The sequence below is a fragment of the Eptesicus fuscus genome, chromosome 18 (assembly GCF_027574615.1).
Source record: "Eptesicus fuscus isolate TK198812 chromosome 18, DD_ASM_mEF_20220401, whole genome shotgun sequence".
Classification (NCBI taxonomy): domain Eukaryota; kingdom Metazoa; phylum Chordata; class Mammalia; order Chiroptera; family Vespertilionidae; genus Eptesicus; species Eptesicus fuscus.
The window spans coordinates 1,432,273-1,452,878 of NC_072490.1; the positions used below are offsets into that span (position 1 = coordinate 1,432,273).

Consider the following 20,606-nt stretch of genomic DNA (forward strand, 5'->3'; position numbering starts at 1 on the left):
GCATGGGAATGGGTGCTGGGTGGCCACAACAGACGAAGCAGAGAAGCAGCGAGCGGATCCAGATCTTACGACCGTATATCCGCTCCGGACCTTCCAGCTTGCCGGGAGCGCTGAATTCCGGCTGGAATGCGCTGCGAGCTGCCCCACCCAGGCTCCAGGGACCGGGGCTGGGACCTCAGCTCACTGGGTGGCTCTGAGGGGCCAGATTGGGGGGGGAGGGGGGGCAGAGGCCGGGGAAAACACCCGGAGCTGGGGACCCAGGAAAGAAAGCTGGGGTTCTCCAGGGGGACCCCCAGGCTTTCCAAGGAGGCCAGTCAATCTGGAGCAGGGGTCTCCCATCTCCCTGCAGGCCCCGAGTCAACCTGGGGGCTGGGATACTAAGGTGACTGCGAATTTTCCATCCCTCGGAAACGAGGATCTGTCAGGGTCAGGGGCCTCGATGGCCTCGGGGATTTCACATGATCTCCCAGCTTTCTCCGGGGCAGAGGGCCGCTGGAGGACACAGGGTGTCACATGAGGGTCACCCAGTGGTGTCTGCAGTCCCTTAAGGTCAGGAGATGCCTGGGTCCTGAGTCACCCAGGCAGGCCCAGAGCCCCTCTTCTTGGTGCCCACAGAGGGTCAGCAGGTGGCGTAGGCGGCGGCCCGCAGCTGCAGGTGCTTCAGCAGCGCTGCTGCCCGCTGCTCCAGGGCCCGCATCTTGGCCACCTTCTTGCCCAGGGTCTGCTCATTCTGCACCAGGCGGCGCTCCAGCCCTGGGGACGAGTCCTCTGAGCCAGGTGACCTCCGGCCCTAACCTCCGACTCTGCCCCTCTGCCACGACCCTGACTCCTGGCCCCATCCCTAGTAAGTTCTAACCCTAATCTACATTTGACCTCCTGTTCTGAACTTTGACCCAGCCCTCATCACTAGATGAATCCGACCTGGACACCATCTGACCCCAACTTGGCCCCGGCCCCACCCACCATGGCCCAGACACGCACCCTCCAGGCGGCTCCAGCGGTCCCGCACCCACTTCAGCAGCTCCTGGGCCTCAGCTCGTGTCCGCTGCACCCTCTCCCCTGCGTCCCGCACTGCGGCCATCAGGCTGTGCGTGCCCTCCTGCAGCTCCACCACACCTGCCCGGGCCACCTGCAGCTCCTGGGGCAGGACCGGACCTGAAGCCTCACCCGCCCTGGGCCCAAACGCACGGCGCCCAGTGCCCAGGGAGTTGAGAGCGAAGACCCTCCCTCAGCCCAGCACAGCCCAGTCCCAGCCCAAACCCCACTTCACACTGTGCTGGGGGGTCCCTGACACCCCAATGTCCACTGCTCCCATCTCACCTTGCCCAGGCCCCCAGCCAAGCCCAGGGCATGCGCTGCCCGCTCTTCTGCCTCCTGGGCCTGCCGCTGGCACAGGGCCACTCGGGTCCTGAGAGCCACTGCTGCACTGGACAGAAGCCCCAGGTCCGGGGTCACACCTGATGCCAGTGTCATCTGGGCCAGGCGCCCTGCCACCTGGGGCAAAGGTCAGGGGATCACAGGGAGGTCACAGCAGGGCAGCCGCTCAGTGGAGTGTTCCCAGGGTCAGGGTGTTTGGTAGCTTCATGGTATCATGCGGGTCAAGGACCTCAGGGGGACAGTGGGACCAGTGGCCCCTGAACAAGAGGTCAGAGGGGTACGGTGGGGTGTCACCTCCTGTACACTGGCCTCCAGGCCTCCAAGTGTCTGTCTGGCCACCTGCAGCCCTTGCTCCGCAGCCCTGGTGTGAGCTCCCGCCTCAGCCAGCACCCCCTGGACGTGCAGCGCTCGGCCCTGGGCCCGGGCTGTACCGCCCCTGAAAGGTGCAGGTGATCAGGGGCAGCCCTCCCCCTTCTCCCCTCCCCCCCCCCCTCAGCCTCCACCTCCAGCTCGGGCCCTTCACCTGCTCTGCTGGGCCCGGTGCAGGACACGGTCAGCCTCGGGCAGCTCCTGCCCTCCAGCGCCCGGGGCAGGGAGGGCCCTCTGGACCTGAGCCAGCAGGAGGGCGATGCCCGCTGCCCCACCCTGGGGGCGGGGCACCGCCAGCCCTCGCCGTGCCGCCAGCTCCACACTCGCAGCATCCGCGCCTTCATCTGTGGGGTCGGTGTGGGGATGTTGGGTGTGAACTCTGATCCCTGACCCCACGGACCCTGACCCTAACATCTCACGGACTCAGCCTCTGACATGACTGCACGGTGTGCTGGCGGCTTACAACAGGCAGGTGTGACCTTTGCAGGAATCCTGTGGATCAGTGTGAAAGGGCAGGCAGCCCAGCGGTGGGCTCAGTGGTTGAGCGTCGACCTATGAATCAGGTCAGGGCACAGGCCTGGGCTCCGGGCTCCATCCCCAGTGCGGGGCGTCCAGGGGGCAGCCAATCAACGACTCTCTCTCATCAGTGATGTTGCCATCTCTCTCCCCCTCTCCCTTTCTCTCTGAAATCAATAAAAAATAAAAATAAAAATTAAAATAATAAATAAATGGTAGGTAGACTGCCATCCGCGGTGGTGGGGTCACTCACACCATGGACACTGACAAGCATTCCATCAGCTCCCCAGACCCACAGCCAGCCATCAGCACCCCTCCCCCTCCCCCCTGCCCACCTCACCCCTGGCCCCTCACCCCTGCCCCTTCACCCCTGCCCCCTCACCCCTGGCACCTCACCCCTGCCCACCTCACCCCTGCCCCCTCACCCCTGCCCCCCTCACCCCCTTGCCCCCCTCACCCCCTTGCCCCCCTCACCCCTGCCTCTTCACCCCTGCCTACCTCACCCCAGCCCACCTCACCCCCTTGCCCCCCTCACCCCGCCCCCCCCATCCCTTGGCCCCTCACTCCTACCCCCTCACCCCCCCTTCCCCCCTCACCCCTGCCCACCTCACACCCCTGCACACCTCACACCCCTGCTCCACCCGACCCGTCAGCCTCAGCCCTCCTGGGTAGTCCTCGTTCTGGAAGGAGTGTCACCGCAGTGGCCTGAATGCCCCTGCCTCGCCCTGGGCTGGGAAGACGCACAGCAGACACGTACCCAGGAGGAAACGCTGGGTCGCATGCACAGTTGCTTGCACAGGGGCCAGGGTGGCCTCAGCCCAGACACCCCTTGCACGATGCCACGTCTCCCGGGCCTGGACTCCCATGGAGCTTGCTGTGGCCCGGATGTGCTGCAGCTGGGAGGGGCGGGGCGAAGGTGAAATGTGTCTCCTGTATCTCGATGGCCAGGCTGCCCCCCTCCCCCCCGGGGCCCCTGTAGCTCTGTACCAGCTGCCGATGCTGCTCCACGGCTGCGGCTGCGCGGTGCAGGCTGGAGGAGGTGTTGCGGGAGATGCCCAGAGCCCACCCGGCGGTGGGCAGAGTCCCCGGGCACGGGGGCGCGGCGCAGGGCACAGGGGCACAGGCCAGCCCAGGGCCCGGGCCCCTGCATGCCTGCCAACGAGACAGGAGACCCAGAATGCTCATCTCAGACGCCCTCTGGCCTCTCCCAGGGGACCCTAGGGGAGGGGCCTGGCCTTGGCAAAACCCCAGTGACCCCCATCTCCACCCACCACTCCAGCTGTGACCAGGAGTCTCAGAAGCTGTGGGTGCAGCCTCTGGACCTTGTCGACCAGCCCCTTCAGTTCCAGCTCCCACACAGCGGTGCCCCTAGGCTGGCCCGTCCCGCGCAGAAGCCGCTCTGTCCACCGCCGGGCCTCTCGGGCCTGTCCCAGGAGGCTGTCTGGTCCTCCAAGTGTGGCCACGACCTGGGCCCCACGCATGGCCTCCTGGGAAAGCAGGGCAGCAGAGGAGGCCTGGGCCTCAGCCTCTGCAGAAGATGGGAGGGGGTTAGAGGGTGGCTTAGCTACATAGGCCAGGGCACCTGGTCCCTCCTGCCCAGCCCAGCGCCTGCCCCACCTGCTGCCCACACGCCTGCCAGGGGCCTCACCTGGGACTCCTGGGGCCCTCCTAGGCCAGGCCAAGCCCTTGACACAGTCCAGCTCCCGGGACAGCTCTTCCAGCCGCTCACACTGCCTCCTCAGCCATGGCTCACTTGTGGCCACAGCTTGTCCCGGGGCCCACAGCGTCTGGGCCAGTGCAGTCATTTCTGTCCTGAGGGGGACAGAGCATCAGCAGGGCGGACGAGGTCCTCCCCACGACCCTCACTCGGGAACCACCCCCGACTCTGACTCAGGGCCCCCACAGGCCAGCCTATGGCCCTCAGAACCCCTGACCCTGGGAACCTCGCTGGAGACCTCTCCCCTGCTGACCCCGACCCCTTGCCTGAGTCCAGCTATGCGCTCTGTCAGCTGCCGCAGGGCCCCCGCCGTGGGTAAAGGAGATTCCAGGAGTGTCTGTGCCTGATGGAGTACCCCCTCTAGGGCCTGCTGGGGTCCGCCCGGGCCCCTAGCACCCCAGCCAGGCGTCCCCTGGCAAAGGGCAGCCGCCTCCTGGGCCACAGCCTCCAGCCGCAGGCGGAGCAGAGCCAGGCGCTGGTCCCAGGAGGTGAAACAGGGAGGGCAGGGCAAGCAGTGTGGGAAGGCACCTCGGGAGCCACGGGCACATGCCTGGCAGCTCGGCCCGGCGATGCCCTCTCTGCAGTGGCAGGCACCTGTGTGGGGGTCGCAGCTGGGCGAGAGGGAGCCCTGTGGGTCGCAGGCACAGGCTGTGGGGGAGAGACAGGGTCAGGGCAGGGGGCGGGCAGCGTTCAACTTCGCCCCACCTCCAGGAGCAGCCCGGGAGAGGGCAGCCCGGGAGAGGGTGAGGGTGCTCGCGAGCCACTGCGCAGACCACCACGGCCCTGCCCTCTGCCCTGGCCAGAGCCGCTGGCATGGCAGCCTTTGGGCAGGAAAACAGCACAGGGAGGCGGGCGCTCTGCAGCCAGGCAGGGGTCACCTGGGGTCAAGGACTGGCAGGCAGGTCAGGAAAGAGCCACCCAATGTGTCTTTCCTGTAGGTGTACCCGCCTAGGTTTTTAAATATATTTTTATTGATTCCGAGAAGAAGGGAGAGAGAGAGAGAAACATCAGTGATGAGAGAGAATCATGGATCGGCTGCCTCCTGCACGCCCCGCACTGGGGATGGAGCCCGCAACCCAGGCATGTGCTCTGACCGGGAATCGAACCGTGACCTCCTGGTTCCTAGGTCAACGCTCAGCCCCCAGCCACGCCGGCCGGGCACCCCACAAGGTTTTGCCAACACTTTCCCTAGCTGCCTTCACAAGTACTTCCTGAAGTTTTGGGGAACAGCACTAAGCATACGTGGTCTCCCCAGGAAAACCCCCATGCCCTGCTACTCCACACCGAGTGGCTCCTGCAGGGCAGCCTCGTCCCTCACCTCTGCACTTCTGCTCGGGGTCACCCCAGGACCCATCCTCACACCGGGAGCATGTGCGGCCCCCAAATCCTGGCCGGCAGGGGCACTGACCCGTGACCTGAGGGGAGAGAGTGGCCGGTCAGCAGGAAGCGGGGCCTCCGGGGAGAGGGGGCACAGAGCGCTCGGAGGCGGTGGCCGGTGTCCACTCTCCCGGCTCCATCCCCCCCGCCAGCCCTGCTCCTGCGCAGGCAGCACCCCGCCTTGGCCCAGGGCACCTCCCTTCCTGCTTCCTGGGCCTGAGCCTTGGCCAGCCCTCCCTCCCCACTCGGCCAGCCTCGCTCCCACGGACCCTCCAAGTTCTCGACTCCAGGCCTGCTGCCCCTTGCTCTCCGTGTCCTGAGTCGAACACCCCACTGTCCACACCGTCCCCCGCCTCCTTCCCGAGGACACAGGACACACTTGAGGCCTCATCAGCGGCTGACACTCCTCCGGAAACGCACTCCCACCACCTGCTCCGCCGCAGCCTCACTCCTGTGCCCTCAGCCTCCTTCCCAGCCCTTCCCCCTCCTCCCTCCCATGCTCATTCCGCGGGCCATGGCCCCTCACGGTGACTCGCCAACGCAGGGCTGCCCACAGGGTCGGGCACATGCAGCTCATGGCGGCTCCCCCAGGCCCGGCCACCCGCTCACAGTGACCATCACAGACGCACACAGCGGCTGGCAGCACGTACCCGGGGCTGGTGGTCACGTGAACACCCGCCAAGCACACACACTCACACCGGGCCCGGCCACATGCTGTGTGCACGTGGGCTTACTCACTGGGTGGCACACCGGCTGCAGAGTGTGCTGGGCATGGCAGCTGCAGGGCTCACAGCCCCGAGGGCCCCCCAGGTTCCAGAAGAGGGGGGCACAGCGGCTACAGTCCCGCCCCAGAGTGTGGGGGCGGCAGGGGCACTGCCCGCTGACCGGGTCGCAGAAGCAGGCCTCGGCCCCAGGTGGGCACCTCGCAGGGACGGTGCCCCGGGGGTCACAGCTGCAGCCTGGGGAGAGGGCGGGCTTGACAGGGGCGGAGGAAAGAACCCACCACCCCCCTGGCCGCTCGCCCACCCACCGCACACTCACGCCGGCAGCCCCCGGGGCGCAGGGCACTGCCGTGGAAGCCGGGCCGGCAGTGGGCACAGCCGGGGCCGTGGCTGTGGTGCAGGCATCGCTGGCAGCGCCCAGTGCGCGGGTCGCAGGCGGCAGGATCGCGGGGGTCGATGTTGTTGTTGCACTGGCAGGGCCGGCACGGGCTCCTCCCGGGCTCCTCCCCCGGCCACGGGCGCCCAAAGTAGCCAGAGGCGCAGCGGTCACAGCGGGGCCCTAGAGAGCGGGGTGCGTGTGGGCCCCCCATTCCCAGAAAGGCCAAGGAGTGGCCGGGAGGGCAGAAGGCAAAATCGCTACATCAAGGCCCCTCTCCTGGCTTCCAAGTGTCGGGCCTGTAATTCCTCCCAGGGACCCTCCGCCCCTGCGGAGCCCCGGGAGAGGTGCCCGGCCTGGCACAGGTCAGCCTCGGGGCCTCAGGGGATGATGCACAGGGAGCAGGCCCTGGGTTTGCCAGCCGCCCGCGCCTCACCTGCATAGCCAGGCCCGCAGAGGCACAGGACTCGCCCACTCGTGCTGGCCACGTGGCAGGACGTCCCGTGATAGAAGCCGGAGCCGGGGCGCCCGGGACAGCGGCAGGGCCGGCACCGCTGGCCTGAGCCCAGGGCGGGGTCTCCATAGTAGCCGTCCAGGCACCTGGGGCAGCAGCACATGGGTGGCCCGGCCGCTCCTCCCACCCCTCCCCACGCTTCCCGGGCAGCACCCACCTCTCACAGTGCCAGCCTGCCGTGGCTCCGAGGCAGGCCTGGCAGGCGCCGGTAAGCGGGTGGCACGCCTCAGCGTGCCCATTGCAGGCACAGGGCTGGCAGCGCGGGAAGCCCCAGTGGCCCTGGAGGCAGCGGTCACAGCGGCGACCAGCCAGGCCGGCCCGGCAGGGGCACTGCCCGCTCATCAGGTCACAGGCGGCGCTGGTGGCGCCCTCGGAGTGGCAGCCGCACTCTGTGGGAACGACAGGGCATGGAGCCGTGCAGGAGGCGTGTCCCCAGCCTGCGCCCGGCCTGAGGCTCACCTCTGCAGCCGCCGGGGCCCAGGCCGTATGTTCCAGGCACACAGCGGTCACAGGTCCGGCCTGTGACGTTAGCACGGCAGGGGCACTGTCCGCCCAGCAGGGCACACTCGGCACTCAGTGAGCCCTGGGGGTGGCACTCACATGCTGGCAGGAGAAAGGGCAAGGTCAGGTGACCCTCGGAGTGCCTCTGACACCCTTCCCGCAGCCCCTCTAGGGGCACACGCACCGAGGCCGCCCCCGTGGAGCAGGGCCGAGATGCTGCACGCCAGGCGGGCACAGGCGGCAGGCATGGAGCTGGAGCGGCCCGTCCTCGCGGCCTCTAGGCAGCCGGTGGCCTGGAGCTCCTGCAGGCGCCCTGCGGCCCCGGGGTCCACCAATCGCAGCCCAGGCAGCTCCCTCACCCGGGGCAGGAGCACAATCTGGGAGAAGGGTGGAGGGTGGGGGAGGAGGTGGCAGGCAGGAGACAAGGAGCCACTCCCCCGCCCCCCGCACTGGCCTTCACAGCCCTCCCGCCCCTCCCCGTTTCTCTCTGGGTCTGCGTCTCCTTCCTCCCCGATGGCCCGGTCTAGTCCGAGCAACACCGCCTCTCACTCAGAATCATGGCAGCTGCCTCCCCCAACCGTCCCTTCTCCCCAGCTCTTCTCTGCTGAGTCCCTTCCATGGCCCCCACTCTCCCCGGAGAGAGGTTAAGCCCCTCCCTCTCCTGGCGACACGGTCCAGCGATGTGGAGGTCGGGGTTGGCCTGTTCTCACCTTCGATCCTCAGAATGTGGCTTTCCCGCAGGACCCCTCCTCCACTCTCCACCTGTCTGTCAGGCACAACCCCGGGCCTCCGGGCCTCCTGTCCCTCATTGTCTGCAGAACCTGTGTTTCCCCCAGATGTGGGTGGGCCCCCAGGATCTCACCGAATCCAGAAGGATGATGCCCTCCTCAGGCCTTCGCACCCCTTTGGTCCGCCACAGCCGCAGGGTCACGGAGTAGCGTGTGCCCGGCTCAAAGCAGAAAGGTCTAGACAGAACCACAGCTCTGCGGGAGCGGAGAGAGTAAGGGTAGGGTAAGGTGGGCACGACCAAGTGGGCACCCCATTTCCGCTGTGCAGTGATTGGAGCCCACATTTCATCATGGGACCAAGGGGAAAAGACCAGCTTCCTGCCTGCCACTCTGTTTTAACTTAAATCAGTCCCTGTTTCTATTGCTCTGGGATGTGATGACATGGGAATGACGCTGGAATTTTCCATTTTGTCTGGGTGGTTATTTCAAATGTGTTGGCAGCATAATAGAGGTCGGTGCTGGGAGTCCCCAGGTCCTGCCTACCTGTGTGCATGGGTCAAGGCGGCCTGGAACAGCTGCTCTGGGGGCAGCGGGTGGGCACAGCGAGTGCTGCTGGGCAGAGACTGGGCGCGGACCCTGACTAACGCCTGCCAGTCTTCAGGTGCCTAGGGTCAGGGGTCAGCGGTCAGCAGTCACAGAACTGCCCCTACCCACCACCCAGCACCACCCACCACCTTGCCACCGACCTGGACCTCATAGCGCAGGACAATGTCATACTCCAGGGCACGAGGCACGGCGGGAGCCAGCAGAGAGAGGCCGGCCCCATCGACCACGCGTGCGAAGCCTGAGCCAGGCCACAGTGGGGGGCCAGCTCCCAGGTGCAGGGCCCTGGGCTCCTGGGGAGGACACAGACTCCCAGGCCCAGGCCCCCAGGACCTAGAGCCCTCAGGACTTGGGTTCCCTTCCCCCAAGACCCCAGAGACCCAAACCCAGGCTCGGGCCCTTCCCCAGGAGACCCTGGGCCTGGGGGCTTTACCCTGCTCTGCAGGCTCCTCCCTCTGGGCAGCTGGCGGCTGGAGCGGGCTCGCCTGGCAGGCTGCAGGGCGCACCGAGGGTCACGCTGTCTCCGCAGTCGGGACAGGAGCCAACCCGGGGAGGCCCCTGAGGCTGGTGCACAGTGGGGAAGAGCAGGCCTGGGGGCTCCCTGGGGGCAAGTGGGGGACCGTGTCCTCCAGCATTCCGGCCCTGTCCCCTGCCACACTGTCCTGGGAATATGGGCTCCAAAGGCACCAAACCTCCGATGCGCTGACACCCCCACTTCCTCACCTTCCCAGCCTTGCCCGCCTCTTCCTCCAACCAGCTCTCTCTGGCTATTCCCCCACCCCGAGCCCCAAGGTCTGAGCCTGGATTCCCTCCTGCCCCCGCCCCCCTCGACACTCACAGGCAGCTGAGGGTCAGCTGGCTGGAGGCCCTGGCCGAGCTCAGCTTCAGTGACGGCCTGGTCGAGGGCAGCGCAGAAGTACCCAGACTGGGGTTCCTGGCAGCGGCGGCCGCGGAGATGGGGACGGCACAGGCAGAGGCCCTCCCGGGCAGAACACCTGAGTGTGCGTGGGGCGGGGAGGGGACAGAATCCACACCCAGTTCTTGCCACTTGACCCCCCCTCCTAGGCTCAGCCTTGTACCTGTTGCTGTAGGCACCCCCAAAATCACAGTCACAGGGCCTGCAGCCTAGAGAGTCACTGCTCAGACCCCAGAACTCGGGCTGTAAGAGAGAGGGGGTGGTGGAGGAAAGACAGGAAGAGCTGGACAGGGTTAGGGTTAGCCTTAGGGTTAGGGTTAGCCTTAGGGTTAGGGTTAGCGTTAGGGTTAGGGTTAGGGTTAGCGTTAGGGTTAGGGTTAGCGTTATTAGGGTTAGGGTTAGGGTTAGCGTTAGCATTAGGGATAGGGTTAGGGTTAGCATTAGCTTTATGGTTAGGGTTAGCCTTAGGGTTAGGGTTAGCCTTAGGGTTAGGGAGGTCATGGACAGAACTGCCTGTTGCTGGAGAAGGAGGCTGAGTCCTGCCTGTGGCCGAGAGGGGAAGTGGAGATGCTGGCGGACTCCGGCATGGCTTCATGGAGGGGGGTAAGAAAAAGAATGAGAGGCCGGCCGGCGTTGCTCAGTGGTTGAAAGTCGACCTATGAACCAGGAAGTCATGGTTCGATTCCCGGTCAGGGCACGTGCCCTGGTTGTGGGCTCGATCCCCAGTGTGGGGCGTGCAGGAGGGAGCCGATCAATGATTCTCTCATAGTTGATGTTTCTCTCCCTCCCTTCCTTTCCGAAATCAATAAAATAATACATTTTTTAAAAGAAAGAACGACGAGGACACAGCCAGGGTTAAAAGTTAAAGCATTTGGCAATTCGCAGGAAGGCCAGGAGGGACGGGACTCTCTTCCTTCAGACATGTTAGGTGTGAAACCTTTCGCCCCAGGGACACAACTTGTAACTCACTCCATCGCGTTTCCTCCTTTTTTCCCCGGCCCCAGCCCGGGGCTCCGCGGCCTCAGCTCACCATGGCGGCGCTGGACCCTGGTGATCAGGTCAGGAGGGCACCGCCATGTGCAAGGCTCAGGGCAGTCACCCTGAGGATAGCCTCGTGCTTGCCAGCTTCTAGAAGCTCCGTGCCCAAGAGCAAATCAGATTGGCCGAGACTCACCAGACAACGGCTGCAGTCCCGTCCCGAGACAAAGCGCTTGCAGCGGCAGGCCCCGCTGGAGGGGTCGCAGACCTGCGCGCCAGGGCCCCGGCCCCGGGGGTCGCACCTGCAGGCTGAGCACAGGCAGGGGAGGTGGTGTGTGTGCTGAGGGCAGTGACAGGGCAGAGCCAGGAGGACAGGGAGGGTGGTCCACGCTTAGGGTCACTCACGCTGGCAGCCCTCTGACAGGGGAAGGCTCAGGCCATAGTGCCCGGGCCGGCAGGAGTCACAGCGCCGGCCCCAGACGTTGGCTTTGCAGCGACACTGCCCAGAGAGAAGGCCGCGGGTCTCGTCGGTGTGGGCGTCACACAAGCCGCCTTCCAGGGTGCCCACAGGGTCACAGTCGCAGGCTGGGTGAGGAGTCAGTGAGGACAGTTAGGGGGTGGTCCCCCTGGAGGGGAAGGGTCGCTGGGGTCGGCTGGGGCCGAGGGCTCACGTTTGCAGGAGTGAAAGGAGCGGGGGTCTGCCCGAGGGTCTCGGTGGAAGAAGGGCTGGCAGAGCTCGCAGTGGGTACCAGCTGTGTTGTGCTGACACGCATCACACACGCCTCCACTCACATTGCCAGATGCCAGGTACAGGGCCATGTCAAAGTGGCAGCTGCGGGCATGCCCATGGCACTCGCATTCTGGGGAAGAACGAGAAAGGTGGGTATGGAGTGGGCTGCCCCATGGCCAGGAAGGCCAGGCAGTCGGGTATGGCACCTACCCCGGCAGGCGTGGGGGTGCCCAGGCTCTGCTGCATGCCATGGATGGTCCTGGTACAGGTCCTGGCAGCGCTCACAGTGGGTACCAGCTGTGTGATGGCGGCAGACACAAAGGCCATGCACCTGGCAGGAAGGAGGGCAAGCTGAGCGGCCCCGGGGCCCCCGCTTGCCCACCCCCAGCCACAGGATGCCCCGCCCTCGCGCTCACCATGCCTTCCGCACTGGCGGGGGCCCCGGGTGCAGGTCTGCACTCAGAGGCATGGCCGTGGCACAGGCAGCTGCCTTCAGCCACGAGCTCGTAGAGGGCATAATAGTAGAAGGGGTGTCCCCTGAGGCCCCCCGGGGGCCTGTCACCCAGGGTGTGCAGTTTGGAGAAGTTCACACGGAGGTTAGTCACATGCAGGAGCTCTGGAGACACAGATGGAGAGGCCTCAGACACGCCGGTCCTTCCTCCACGGGTGGGCGGGAGGGGGGACGGGATGTCTCCTCTCTCCGTCATCGCAGCCACCCCCTCCAGCACCCCTGCTCCTCTGGGTACACATCAGGACGACCTAACGTGGCAGTCCCATCTCTGCCCTGCTCCACCCCGATACCACTCCTGGGCAGAGCCCTCTGCGTCGCCCTGCCTGGACACCCGTCCCACGTCTCTGGATACTTGGAACCTGCTTCCCCACCTGACATCCAAACCCTGCAGGCATGGTTTGCTTATCAGCTGTCTCTCTTTCATGCCTGCTCCCCACTTACGGCCCCCATTCCTGTCCCATGACTGTTTCCCATGCTGTGCCCACTGCGGAGGGGCTGGCATGGGCAGGTTTCCGTTTCTGCCTCTCACTGCCCAGAAGTGCCTGCCACGCAGCGGGGCCCTTGTTAAATGCACAGGCCGATGGTCCGAGGCTCCTGCTCCACGGCTTGTCAGTCACCGGGCCAAGGTCACCTCCCGGCTCTCCGCCACGGTTCCCTTTTCTCCTGATCCAAGGGACGGGCAGCAGCTGCTCCGGGACCTCGTGTGGGGGTTCAGGTGAGCAGCTGGTCGTCACCGTCAAGGTGGGTGCGTGTGGAGAAAAAGCTAATTTGGGGTTTATCCTCCTGCTGTGTTACTGCCTGGCCTGGCTCTGGGCCACCCTGTTGAATTATGTCTCTCTTGTTTGTTTTTTAAAATATATTTTTACTGATTTCAGAGAGGAAGGGAGAGGGAGAGAGAGAAACCTCAATGATGAGAGAGAATCATGGATCGGCTGTCTCTTGTAGCCCCACACTGGGGATCAAGTCCGCAGCCCGGGCCTGTGCCCTGACCGGGAATCGAACCGTGATCTCCTGGTTCATAGGTTGACCCTCAATCACTGAGCCACGCCAGCCGGCTCTCTTGCTTTTTAACGGGGCTCCTGCTCTACAAGGGCACCCCCAGAGATGCCCTGCAGTCACCCAGAGGCAGCTGCGGAAAGTAGGGCACCAACTAAGGCCAGAATCACGACTCAGAGGGGCGGGCAGTGACCAGGGCCATGCTTGGAGCAGTGATGGGGGCTCACAGGGGAGTTGGGAGGTAGTGACAGGTGCAGAGACATGGGGGCTGGCAGGGGGAGCAGTGACAGGGACCACATGGGCCCCACGAGTCCAGTGATGGGGCAGAGATGGAACTGCTACCCACGCCGGCCCCTATGCAGTGGGCACATGGCGAGCAGTGAGGGGCAGGAATGGAGGCCACAATAGGGACCACAATAGAGGACTGTGAAGGGGTAGCTGGAGCACGATGCTGGGGTACTGAGCTGGCCCCCAGGCGGGACGTCCCCTCCCCGGGTTCCTGCCGGCCTCACAGCCGAGAATTACCCTGAATCTCGGGGTTGTGTGGGTTCTCCACCAGAAGGGCTGGGTCCAGAACTTGGAAAATGACCTGAGGAAGAAGCAAGCCTGAGCCTCTGGCTTCACAGCCCCCCACCCCACCTCCTCTGGGCCTGACCTTGCCCTCGGTGGAAGGCTCAATGTCTGAGTAACGCTGGTCACACACGAGATCGCTGGCACTGTGGCCCGGGGCCCGAGCGACGCCAGGGAAGAGGCCTGAGCAGTTGTGGGCAAAGTACCGGTACACACGCCAGGAGCGGCCATGGTCCACCGAACGCTCGAGGGTCAGCGCTGCTGGGCGGAATGTCTGGGGACAGGAGGGGCCCTCGGGTTACCAGGGGCAAGCACCACGGGTGGCCGTCAGGCCAGGAGGCACATGGCCAGCCTTCAGGCCAGGACAGCAGTCACCTTGAAGGTCATGGTGAGGTGGGTGAAGTAGAACGTGCCCTCTAGGTCTAGCTGGATGGTGACGTTCTCAATACCTGCAACCACAGGCTGGTCAGTGACCAGACCTTGACCCAGACCCCAGACCCCCACCCAGGCACACCAGCACCTCACCACTCTCAGCTTGCCACCAGGTCTGGTTGCCACGGTGACCACTCCGGGATATCACATTCTCAATGCCATGGCCACCCCGGTCCCGAGAGTCGCAAAAGAAGCAATGTTCAGAGTCCTGGGGTGTTGAAGGAGGGAGGGAGGAGGTGCATGGCGGTGCCCCCACTCCAAACTTCACAGCTCCGCCTCTCCCTCCAGCCCCCAGTGACCTGACTCCCCCAGGCCGAGCTCTCAGGAAGACTGAGGTACCTGGTGCAGAGGCCTCCCCCGCCCCCCCGCCTGGGGGTGACTGACAAGGCAGTAGCGCTCGGGGCCACGGCGTCCACAGGTGGATGAGCTCCGAAGGCTCTGGCCGCGACCGACTACCAGGTCGCCAGTGGGCGGGTAGCAGCTGCCGCCCGGGCAGCCAGGTGGGGTCAGTGTGTCTGGCACTTCCTGGGCAATTGTTCTGGGAGCCTGGACTGGGAGGGGTAAGGTCTGAGTGGGGATCCTAGGGGCACCCCCTCCAACCTAACCCCACCCCACCCCACCCCACCGGGCGGCCTGAAGACTTCTCACCCAGGGGTGGCAGCAGCAGCAGCAGCACTGAAAGGAGGGGGCCTAGCCCAGCTGGGGGGCCTGGGCGGTGGGCGCTGGAATCAGGCCTGAGAGAGAGGAGGAGAGTGGGCCCCACGCTGGCGGCCCCCCTTGAGGAGCTGTGTGGCCCCTGGGCCATTCCCCATACTCACATGGTGGGTGAAAGCAGGGCCACCAAAGGCAAGCGGCGCGCAGGGCTGTGGGGCCACCATGCAGCGGGGAGCCAAGGGGTCCCCAGAGCCAGGGAAACCAAGGAAGTGGGCGCCCAGGGGAAGGATGCAAGGTGGGGAGGGGCACAGGAGCGCGCAGCTTCTGCAGGTGCAGCCGCAGGCCCAGCTCCACAGTGCAGCCAGGGCTCAGACTAACCCAGACAGAAAAGGCCGATTCTCATTCAAATGAGGCCCCACCCCCAGCCCTGAAAGGCTGTTTCCAGGAGCCTCTGGGGAATGCCTCCCCTGCCGGCCCAGCCACTGCCTTCAGGCTGGGCAGCCAGCAAGACCGGCAGATGGGCAGGCAGGGAGGAGTTTTGTTCGGGGCCAAGCCCAGCCCCCACTCCAAAGCAGGAAGAGCTGATACTATCTGAACCGTCCAGCCGGTGGATAGACAGAGCACTGGAACCCGCAGAAAGCACTGCTCATGGGGGCAGGCGGGGATGCAGCATCCACCGACCCGAGGAGAAAACTGCTTGATCAGGGAGGGCGGACTGTGGCCCCACAACCGGAGCTCTGACCTCTGACTCAACCCCAAGTCCTTGGTAACTGGGGAAATCAAGGCTAGCCATTCTTCTGGAAGGAGCAAGGGGAGGAGAGGCAGAGGTCCACCAGCCATTTTGGGCCCAAAGAACCCAGGCAAAGCCCGAAGTTTCAGCCAAAGCCAGGCTGCCCGTACCACCCTGGGGAGCAGGACCACAAAGCCCCTGCCCTGGCCTAGAAGCTGGCAAGGTGCCTGGTTCCCCCAGCTCCCCATTTTCCTCCTGCATGGGGTTCAATCTGGGTAACAAACCATCTGAGTGGCTCTGCCCTGCCCTGAGGAGCTGCCCTGCACCAGAGGGCAGGGTATCCCCAGGGCAGGGCCTGGGCACTACCGTCCCCGGTGGCCCATCACTTACAGGGACGACCCGCCCTCGGCTCCCAGGACCCCCCTGGCTTCTTTCCCTGGGAGCTCAGGCTGCCTCCCGCGGCCACACACAGACATGGACGGCAGGCAGGGAGGCCGGGAGGTGGAAAGGTATAAAACGTGATGGATGGAACGTGGACATACAACCTGAAGAGCAGCAAGTCACAGTGCATTGCCCCCCGGCCCCCCACCCTGCTGTCTGGAAGGCTGGTGGCTGCCAGGGCCCTGGAGAGGCCCCCCGAGTCCTCAAGGTTGTGGAGTCCACAGGATTGCACACTGTGCCCCTGACCACACGGACACTGCTGGGTGGGAATCAGGGCACGGGGTACGGCAGCAAGGGCTGGAGCCGGATCACAGGGGACAGGTTCACACGGAGGGCGCGCTGGGCCTGCTGCCGCACTTCGTCGTCCGTGGACCGCTTGTCCACCTTGATGGCCTGGAACTTCAGTAGCTTTGATGTCCCAAGACGCAGGCGTGCCTTAGGGCCTCGGGCCCCCAGCCGTGTCCTCTTCCGGGGAAGGAGGTCTTTTGCTTCCTCAGTCCTTTTCCTCTTCTGCCCCACAGTCCCAGGGCTGCCTTTCTGGCCTTTCCTTGCAGTCCTGGCCTGAACAGACCCTTTCAGCCGGCCCCGGCCCCGGCCCCCGGGCTGGGTCCGAGCAGCCTTGGCCTTGGCCCGCGCTGCCTTGGCCTTGGCCTTGATCCATGCTGCTTTGGCCTTGGCACGTGCGGCCTTGGCCTTGATCTCTGCTGCCTTCGTTTTTGCCCGGGCCTTGGCAGCTTTGGCCTGTGTTTGAGCCACCTTGGCCTGGGCACAGACAACTCTGGCCAGTGTCTGAGCTGCCTTGGCTTGGGCTGCCTTGGTGCTCGAGGCAGAGACACCTTTCATTTGTGGGCCCAGGAGGGATCCAGCGGCTTTGCAGGTCTTGCTCTGAGGCCCAGTGCTTTCTTGGGGTCCAGCCCTGGGGCCTCTGCGAATCACACACTTCGGGCCCTTGCTTGTGACTTTCCTGGGAGCCCCCAGCCCCTTTCCTGGACCTTTCCGCAGCTTCAGGGGAGAGTCCGCGAGGGAGAGCTGCAGGGGCTGTGTCTTGTGCTTGGCACCCAAGTGGGGCATGGGAGTCTTGAGTGGAACCAGGGCCTCTAGGACAACGGAGAGCCGCATGGCAGGGTAGACACCTGGATAGAGGTGGGTGGGGAAGCCCATTGCTGTGCCCCGGGCATGGCTGGCACTGGACTCCTTCAGGGAGCTCAGGAGCAGGTTGGTGGTAGCATGCTTGGCGAGGGCTGGCGTGGACGCTTTGGCCAGCCTGCCAGACAGCGGCATGGGAAGCAGCGTGGCCCGGCCTGCAGGCAGCCGCATCGCAGTTCGGGGAGCACCGGCTGGGGGTGACGTGGTGGCTGGGATGGGGGCGCGAGCATGCAGCTTCGTCTGGCTTGGGGGCTTGGCTGTGCACGAACTATAGCCGTAGACGTCACCGCTGCGCAGGACGGTAGGCTGGAAGCCATCATCTCGCAGGCCCTGCAGGAAGGCCACCAGCTGGGCCTCCGTGGCGCTCAGATCCTGGCTCATGGGGTTAAAGACCAGCAGCGCCTCCTCCAGGGCCTTCTTCCCTGCCGTGGAGATCCGGGACCACGCGTGCACAGCCTTCTCTTCCACATGCTGCACCACGCTCATGGCATTGGCGCTGCTGGGCTGACCGCGTTCTCTGCAAACCAGCGCTCGGCACCTCCAAGGAAGAGGAAACGAGTCAGTCAGAACAGCATGGAGCAGGGGTCAGGGCAGGCCGACGGGGCAGTCAGGGCTCGCACTCTCCAGAGCATCCGCTGACAGAGGCCCGGCCAGAGTGAGCCACTCCATGAAGCAAAACGTCCTCCTGACCCCTGCTGGCTGCGGGGTGGGCCGGGGGTGGGAGGACCCAGGTGGGTCAGAGGCAGCTCCTTCAGGACATTTGCCCACAAACGCCTCAGAGCCACCCACCCGCCCTTGTGTCCCTGGCGAGACTCGGGCTCAGCCAGCCTGTTTTAATTCAAGTCTGTATTTCCTGAAGCCAGAAAGCTGGCATTAGACTCAACCCTGGGAACACGAGTGACTAGCTGTCCTCAAGGAGCCCTGCACCGAAGGCAAGACAGACACCACCAAGGTGGCGGGAGGGCACACTGGAACCAGCTTAGCTCCCCAGGGGTCAGGAAAGGGTTCCTGGGACATGAGTGACGGCTAGGAAAGGACCCGATGGCAATGCAAGGGGAGCAGCCTATGCGATGGCTCCAGCATGAGGAAGAGTGACCCCTTGGTGTGGCTGGAGTCAGGTCAGGGCTGGGAGGGTGAGTGCGAAAGAACAGGGGAAGCAGGACAACACAAGCCTTGAATGCCGGCCAAGGGTCCAGACCTACCCCACATCCATGCCCATTTCTGTCCCTCAAGCTGCAGCTAGTCGGGAGCCCGCGACCCTCCCTGCCCACCAGAAGTTCTGCTTTCAGTGTCCCACAGGCCACGTGGAGGCCCTAGACTGGAGTCATGGAGACCAGCCAGACCCGCCTTCAACAGAAACTAAAAAGATGGGGAGCAGCACATACTAAGGACACAGCTCTAACAGGCAGGCAGCCCGGGCCGAGCAGCCAGACCAAGAGCCCACGGTTTCACAGCGGGATCCAAGGCCCAAGCAGGCGGGCAGGGAGGGGGGTGGCGAGATGGAGATGGGCGCTGTCCTAACGAGGGGGCGGAGGGCCGACCTGGGCTCAGCCAGACGGGGCGGCCCAGCTCCTGAAGAAGCTGCAGGCGGTCAGTCTGACTAAGGTCAGCGCCCGGCAGTGAGGGCGGCAGCTCGCTCTGCACGGGGAGGTGACGGGACCAGCGGGCCAGGCCGCGCTCCCCACCCTCCTAAGGCAGGGCGCCCTGAGGGGGGCCTGGGCTTTGTGTGCAAACATTCCCGGATCCTCAGGTGTCCGGGCACTTCCCTCTCCGGAGGCCTCTCCCAGCACAGCCCTTGCACGTGGCGGCGGCAGTTTACTTTTCCGGGGGTGCAGTGCGGGTTGGGAAGCACAGAACCGGGAGGGGCTGACCCCAGCCACAGCTACTAGGGGAGAACCGGCTGCGCCCTGGCGAGGGGTCCTGTGGGCTTTCCGAGAAGCTCCAGAAACGGGAGCCCGGCCCCGCATTCCCTGCGTATCCGCCCCCGGGCCGGCAGGGGAGTGGGCGGGAGGGGGAGGAGGGAAAGGCCCCTCCACGGCCCCGGGCGGGCGGGCGGGCGGGCTGGGAACCCGATCCCCGGGGCCCGAGGCGCGGGGTGTGAGGCGGCGAGGCGCGCGGGGCCAGCCCGACGGGTCGCGCAGCCGCAGGGCCGGGCAGGGGGGTCGCGGCTGGGTCGGCAGAGCCGTCCGCCCTCACGTCTCGCGGGCACACCCTCCGCGGCGCGGCGCGGCCCACGGCCCCAACCTACCGGCGCCGCCGCGGGGACCCAGGACGCACCTCTGCGCCGCCTCCGCTGCTCCAACATGGCCGCCCGCTGAGCGCCGGAAGTGCGCTGCGCTTCCGCTTCCGGGACCTGGCCCGCCCTGGTGACCCTTGACCCCCCCAGACCCTGGTTTCCCCCAAGTTGGAGGGCGGGACCGGTGGGTACGGGGGAAGGGGTGGGGTGGGGGCTCCTGGAGGAAGTAGCCACGGGGACCGTCTGTGCTGGAGCCTGAGGAGCGGGGCGCTCCCGGCGGGACCCCAGGCAGGGCTGTGTCCCCTCCAGACACCAACAAGGGGGACAGAGGGCTGAGATTAGGGCTCTGGGAACCGGGAGGCTGGCCCTCTGTCTCTTGGTGCCCGTATGTCCCAGACGGAACTCTGGGAGCTTTCGTCTGAGCAAAGTCTGACTCGCCTGGACTTTGGCGGGTACTTACCCTGTAGGCGTAACGGGGATCAGAGGATGATTCGGGTCATCCCCAAATCCACGCCTTGCTCTCCGTGTGGCATCGTCTGTAGCCCTGAGTGATGGACCCTAGGCCCATGTCCACTGAGCAGAGGGACCTGGTGGAGATGTAGATATGAGGGAGGCCAGTGGCCTGGGAGGGACCAACCCCAGAGGGAGTCTGTGTGCAAAGGAGAGAAGCAAGGGCAGGTCTTGAGGGGCTGAAGAGTAGGCGGGGCTGGCGAAGGCTCAGAGAGACAGCACAGCAGCCAGAGGAAGCCGGTCACAAGGATCCCAGCGACATTTCCGCTGACACACAGGCCCCTGAGGTTCCGGCTTATGGTGTCCCATGGTGACTGTGGCAAGAGCAGTTTGGGGGAGCAGTGGCAGCAGACATGAGGTGGCAGGTAGCAAGGCGGTGGGACCTGTGAGGACAGATGGCTTCAAGAGTTTGGCGGGAGGAAGAAGAGGCTGGAGGGACTTTGGGTGCTGGGAGGCCTCCAAAGCTAGGCGGCTTTTAAGTGCTTAATTGCTGGAAAGGAGAGGGGAAGAGGCCTAGAAAGGGGATAGTGGGGGATGTGGGGGGGGTCTGTAGAGCAGTATGAACAAGCTGAGGAGGAAGGGAACAGAGTTCCCTAAGTGGTGAGCACGTCGGGGGCCAAGTGGAGTGGAAGGACAGAGCCTGGCCAGGATCTGTAACTGACCCTGGCACCACCGTCTCCGGGCAGGTTCTCCAGCTGCTGGCCTCTGAGTGGCTGCAGACTCTGCTCATGGACAAGGCTCTGCCCGCACTCTGGGGCATAATGTGAGGCCCGTGCCCACACTGCCCCCGGCGGGCCTTGGTGCCAGCTGCTGGCAGTGCTGTCTTGCTGATGACACACCTTTACCAGCTGCTGACCCTCTCTGGCCACGCCTCCGCGGCGTCCTGCCTCGCCTCCTTCATTAACTATGTGCACTTGCACCTTTGTCTCCAGGTGTGCTTCTAGGGACACCCAGAG

General features: G+C 65.2%; 2 protein-coding genes across 4 annotated transcripts; both read right to left on the reverse strand.

The window, feature by feature from the left end:
• Nucleotides 1-206: 206 nt before the first annotated feature.
• LOC103300702 (laminin subunit beta-2-like) lies at nt 207-14,811 on the reverse strand. The gene is made up of 32 exons (XM_054708129.1): nt 14,752-14,811; nt 14,027-14,141; nt 13,877-13,950; nt 13,587-13,775; nt 13,457-13,520; nt 11,841-12,040; nt 11,635-11,755; nt 11,366-11,554; nt 11,100-11,279; nt 10,891-11,003; nt 9,880-9,959; nt 9,639-9,795; nt 8,944-9,093; nt 8,741-8,862; nt 8,332-8,452; nt 7,654-7,846; nt 7,428-7,571; nt 7,126-7,357; nt 6,891-7,054; nt 6,398-6,637; nt 6,095-6,315; nt 5,298-5,394; nt 4,246-4,627; nt 3,911-4,074; nt 3,534-3,790; nt 3,250-3,414; nt 3,020-3,158; nt 1,901-2,090; nt 1,672-1,813; nt 1,321-1,494; nt 982-1,138; nt 207-753 (listed from the first exon to the last, which is right to left on the reverse strand). The coding sequence occupies exons 1-32, from the start codon at nt 14,809-14,811 to the stop codon at nt 620-622; spliced, it is 5,130 nt and encodes a 1,709-aa protein (XP_054564104.1). The 3' UTR covers nt 207-619.
• Nucleotides 14,812-15,825: 1,014 nt separating this feature from the next.
• Nucleotides 15,826-19,788, reverse strand: CCDC71 (coiled-coil domain containing 71). 3 transcript variants are annotated; one of them, XM_054729605.1, is made up of 2 exons: nt 19,601-19,788; nt 15,826-17,442 (listed from the first exon to the last, which is right to left on the reverse strand). In XM_054729605.1, the coding sequence occupies exon 2, from the start codon at nt 17,388-17,390 to the stop codon at nt 16,029-16,031; it is 1,362 nt and encodes a 453-aa protein (XP_054585580.1). In that variant the 5' UTR covers nt 17,391-17,442; nt 19,601-19,788; the 3' UTR covers nt 15,826-16,028. The 3 variants fall into 3 exon arrangements, with proteins under 3 accessions (XP_054585580.1, XP_008155815.2, XP_027989040.2); XM_008157593.3 differs by lacking the exon at nt 19,601-19,788 and adding an exon at nt 19,153-19,206; XM_028133239.2 differs by lacking the exon at nt 19,601-19,788 and adding an exon at nt 19,182-19,197.
• Nucleotides 19,789-20,606: the final 818 nt, after the last annotated feature.

Coding starts and splice junctions, on each gene's coding strand:
- LOC103300702 (XM_054708129.1), bottom strand. CDS start 14,811: ATGGTGGCCCCACAGCCCTGCGCGCCGCTTGCCTTTGGTGGCCCTGCT. Junction 11,004..11,099: donor CCTGTCAGAGGGCTGCCAGC/GTGAGTGACCCT, acceptor GCCTGTGCTCAG/CCTGCAGGTGCGACCCCCGG. Junction 754..981: donor CCGCTGGAGCCGCCTGGAGG/GTGCGTGTCTGG, acceptor ACTCGTCCCCAG/GGCTGGAGCGCCGCCTGGTG.
- CCDC71 (XM_054729605.1), bottom strand. CDS start 17,390: ATGAGCGTGGTGCAGCATGTGGAAGAGAAGGCTGTGCACGCGTGGTCC.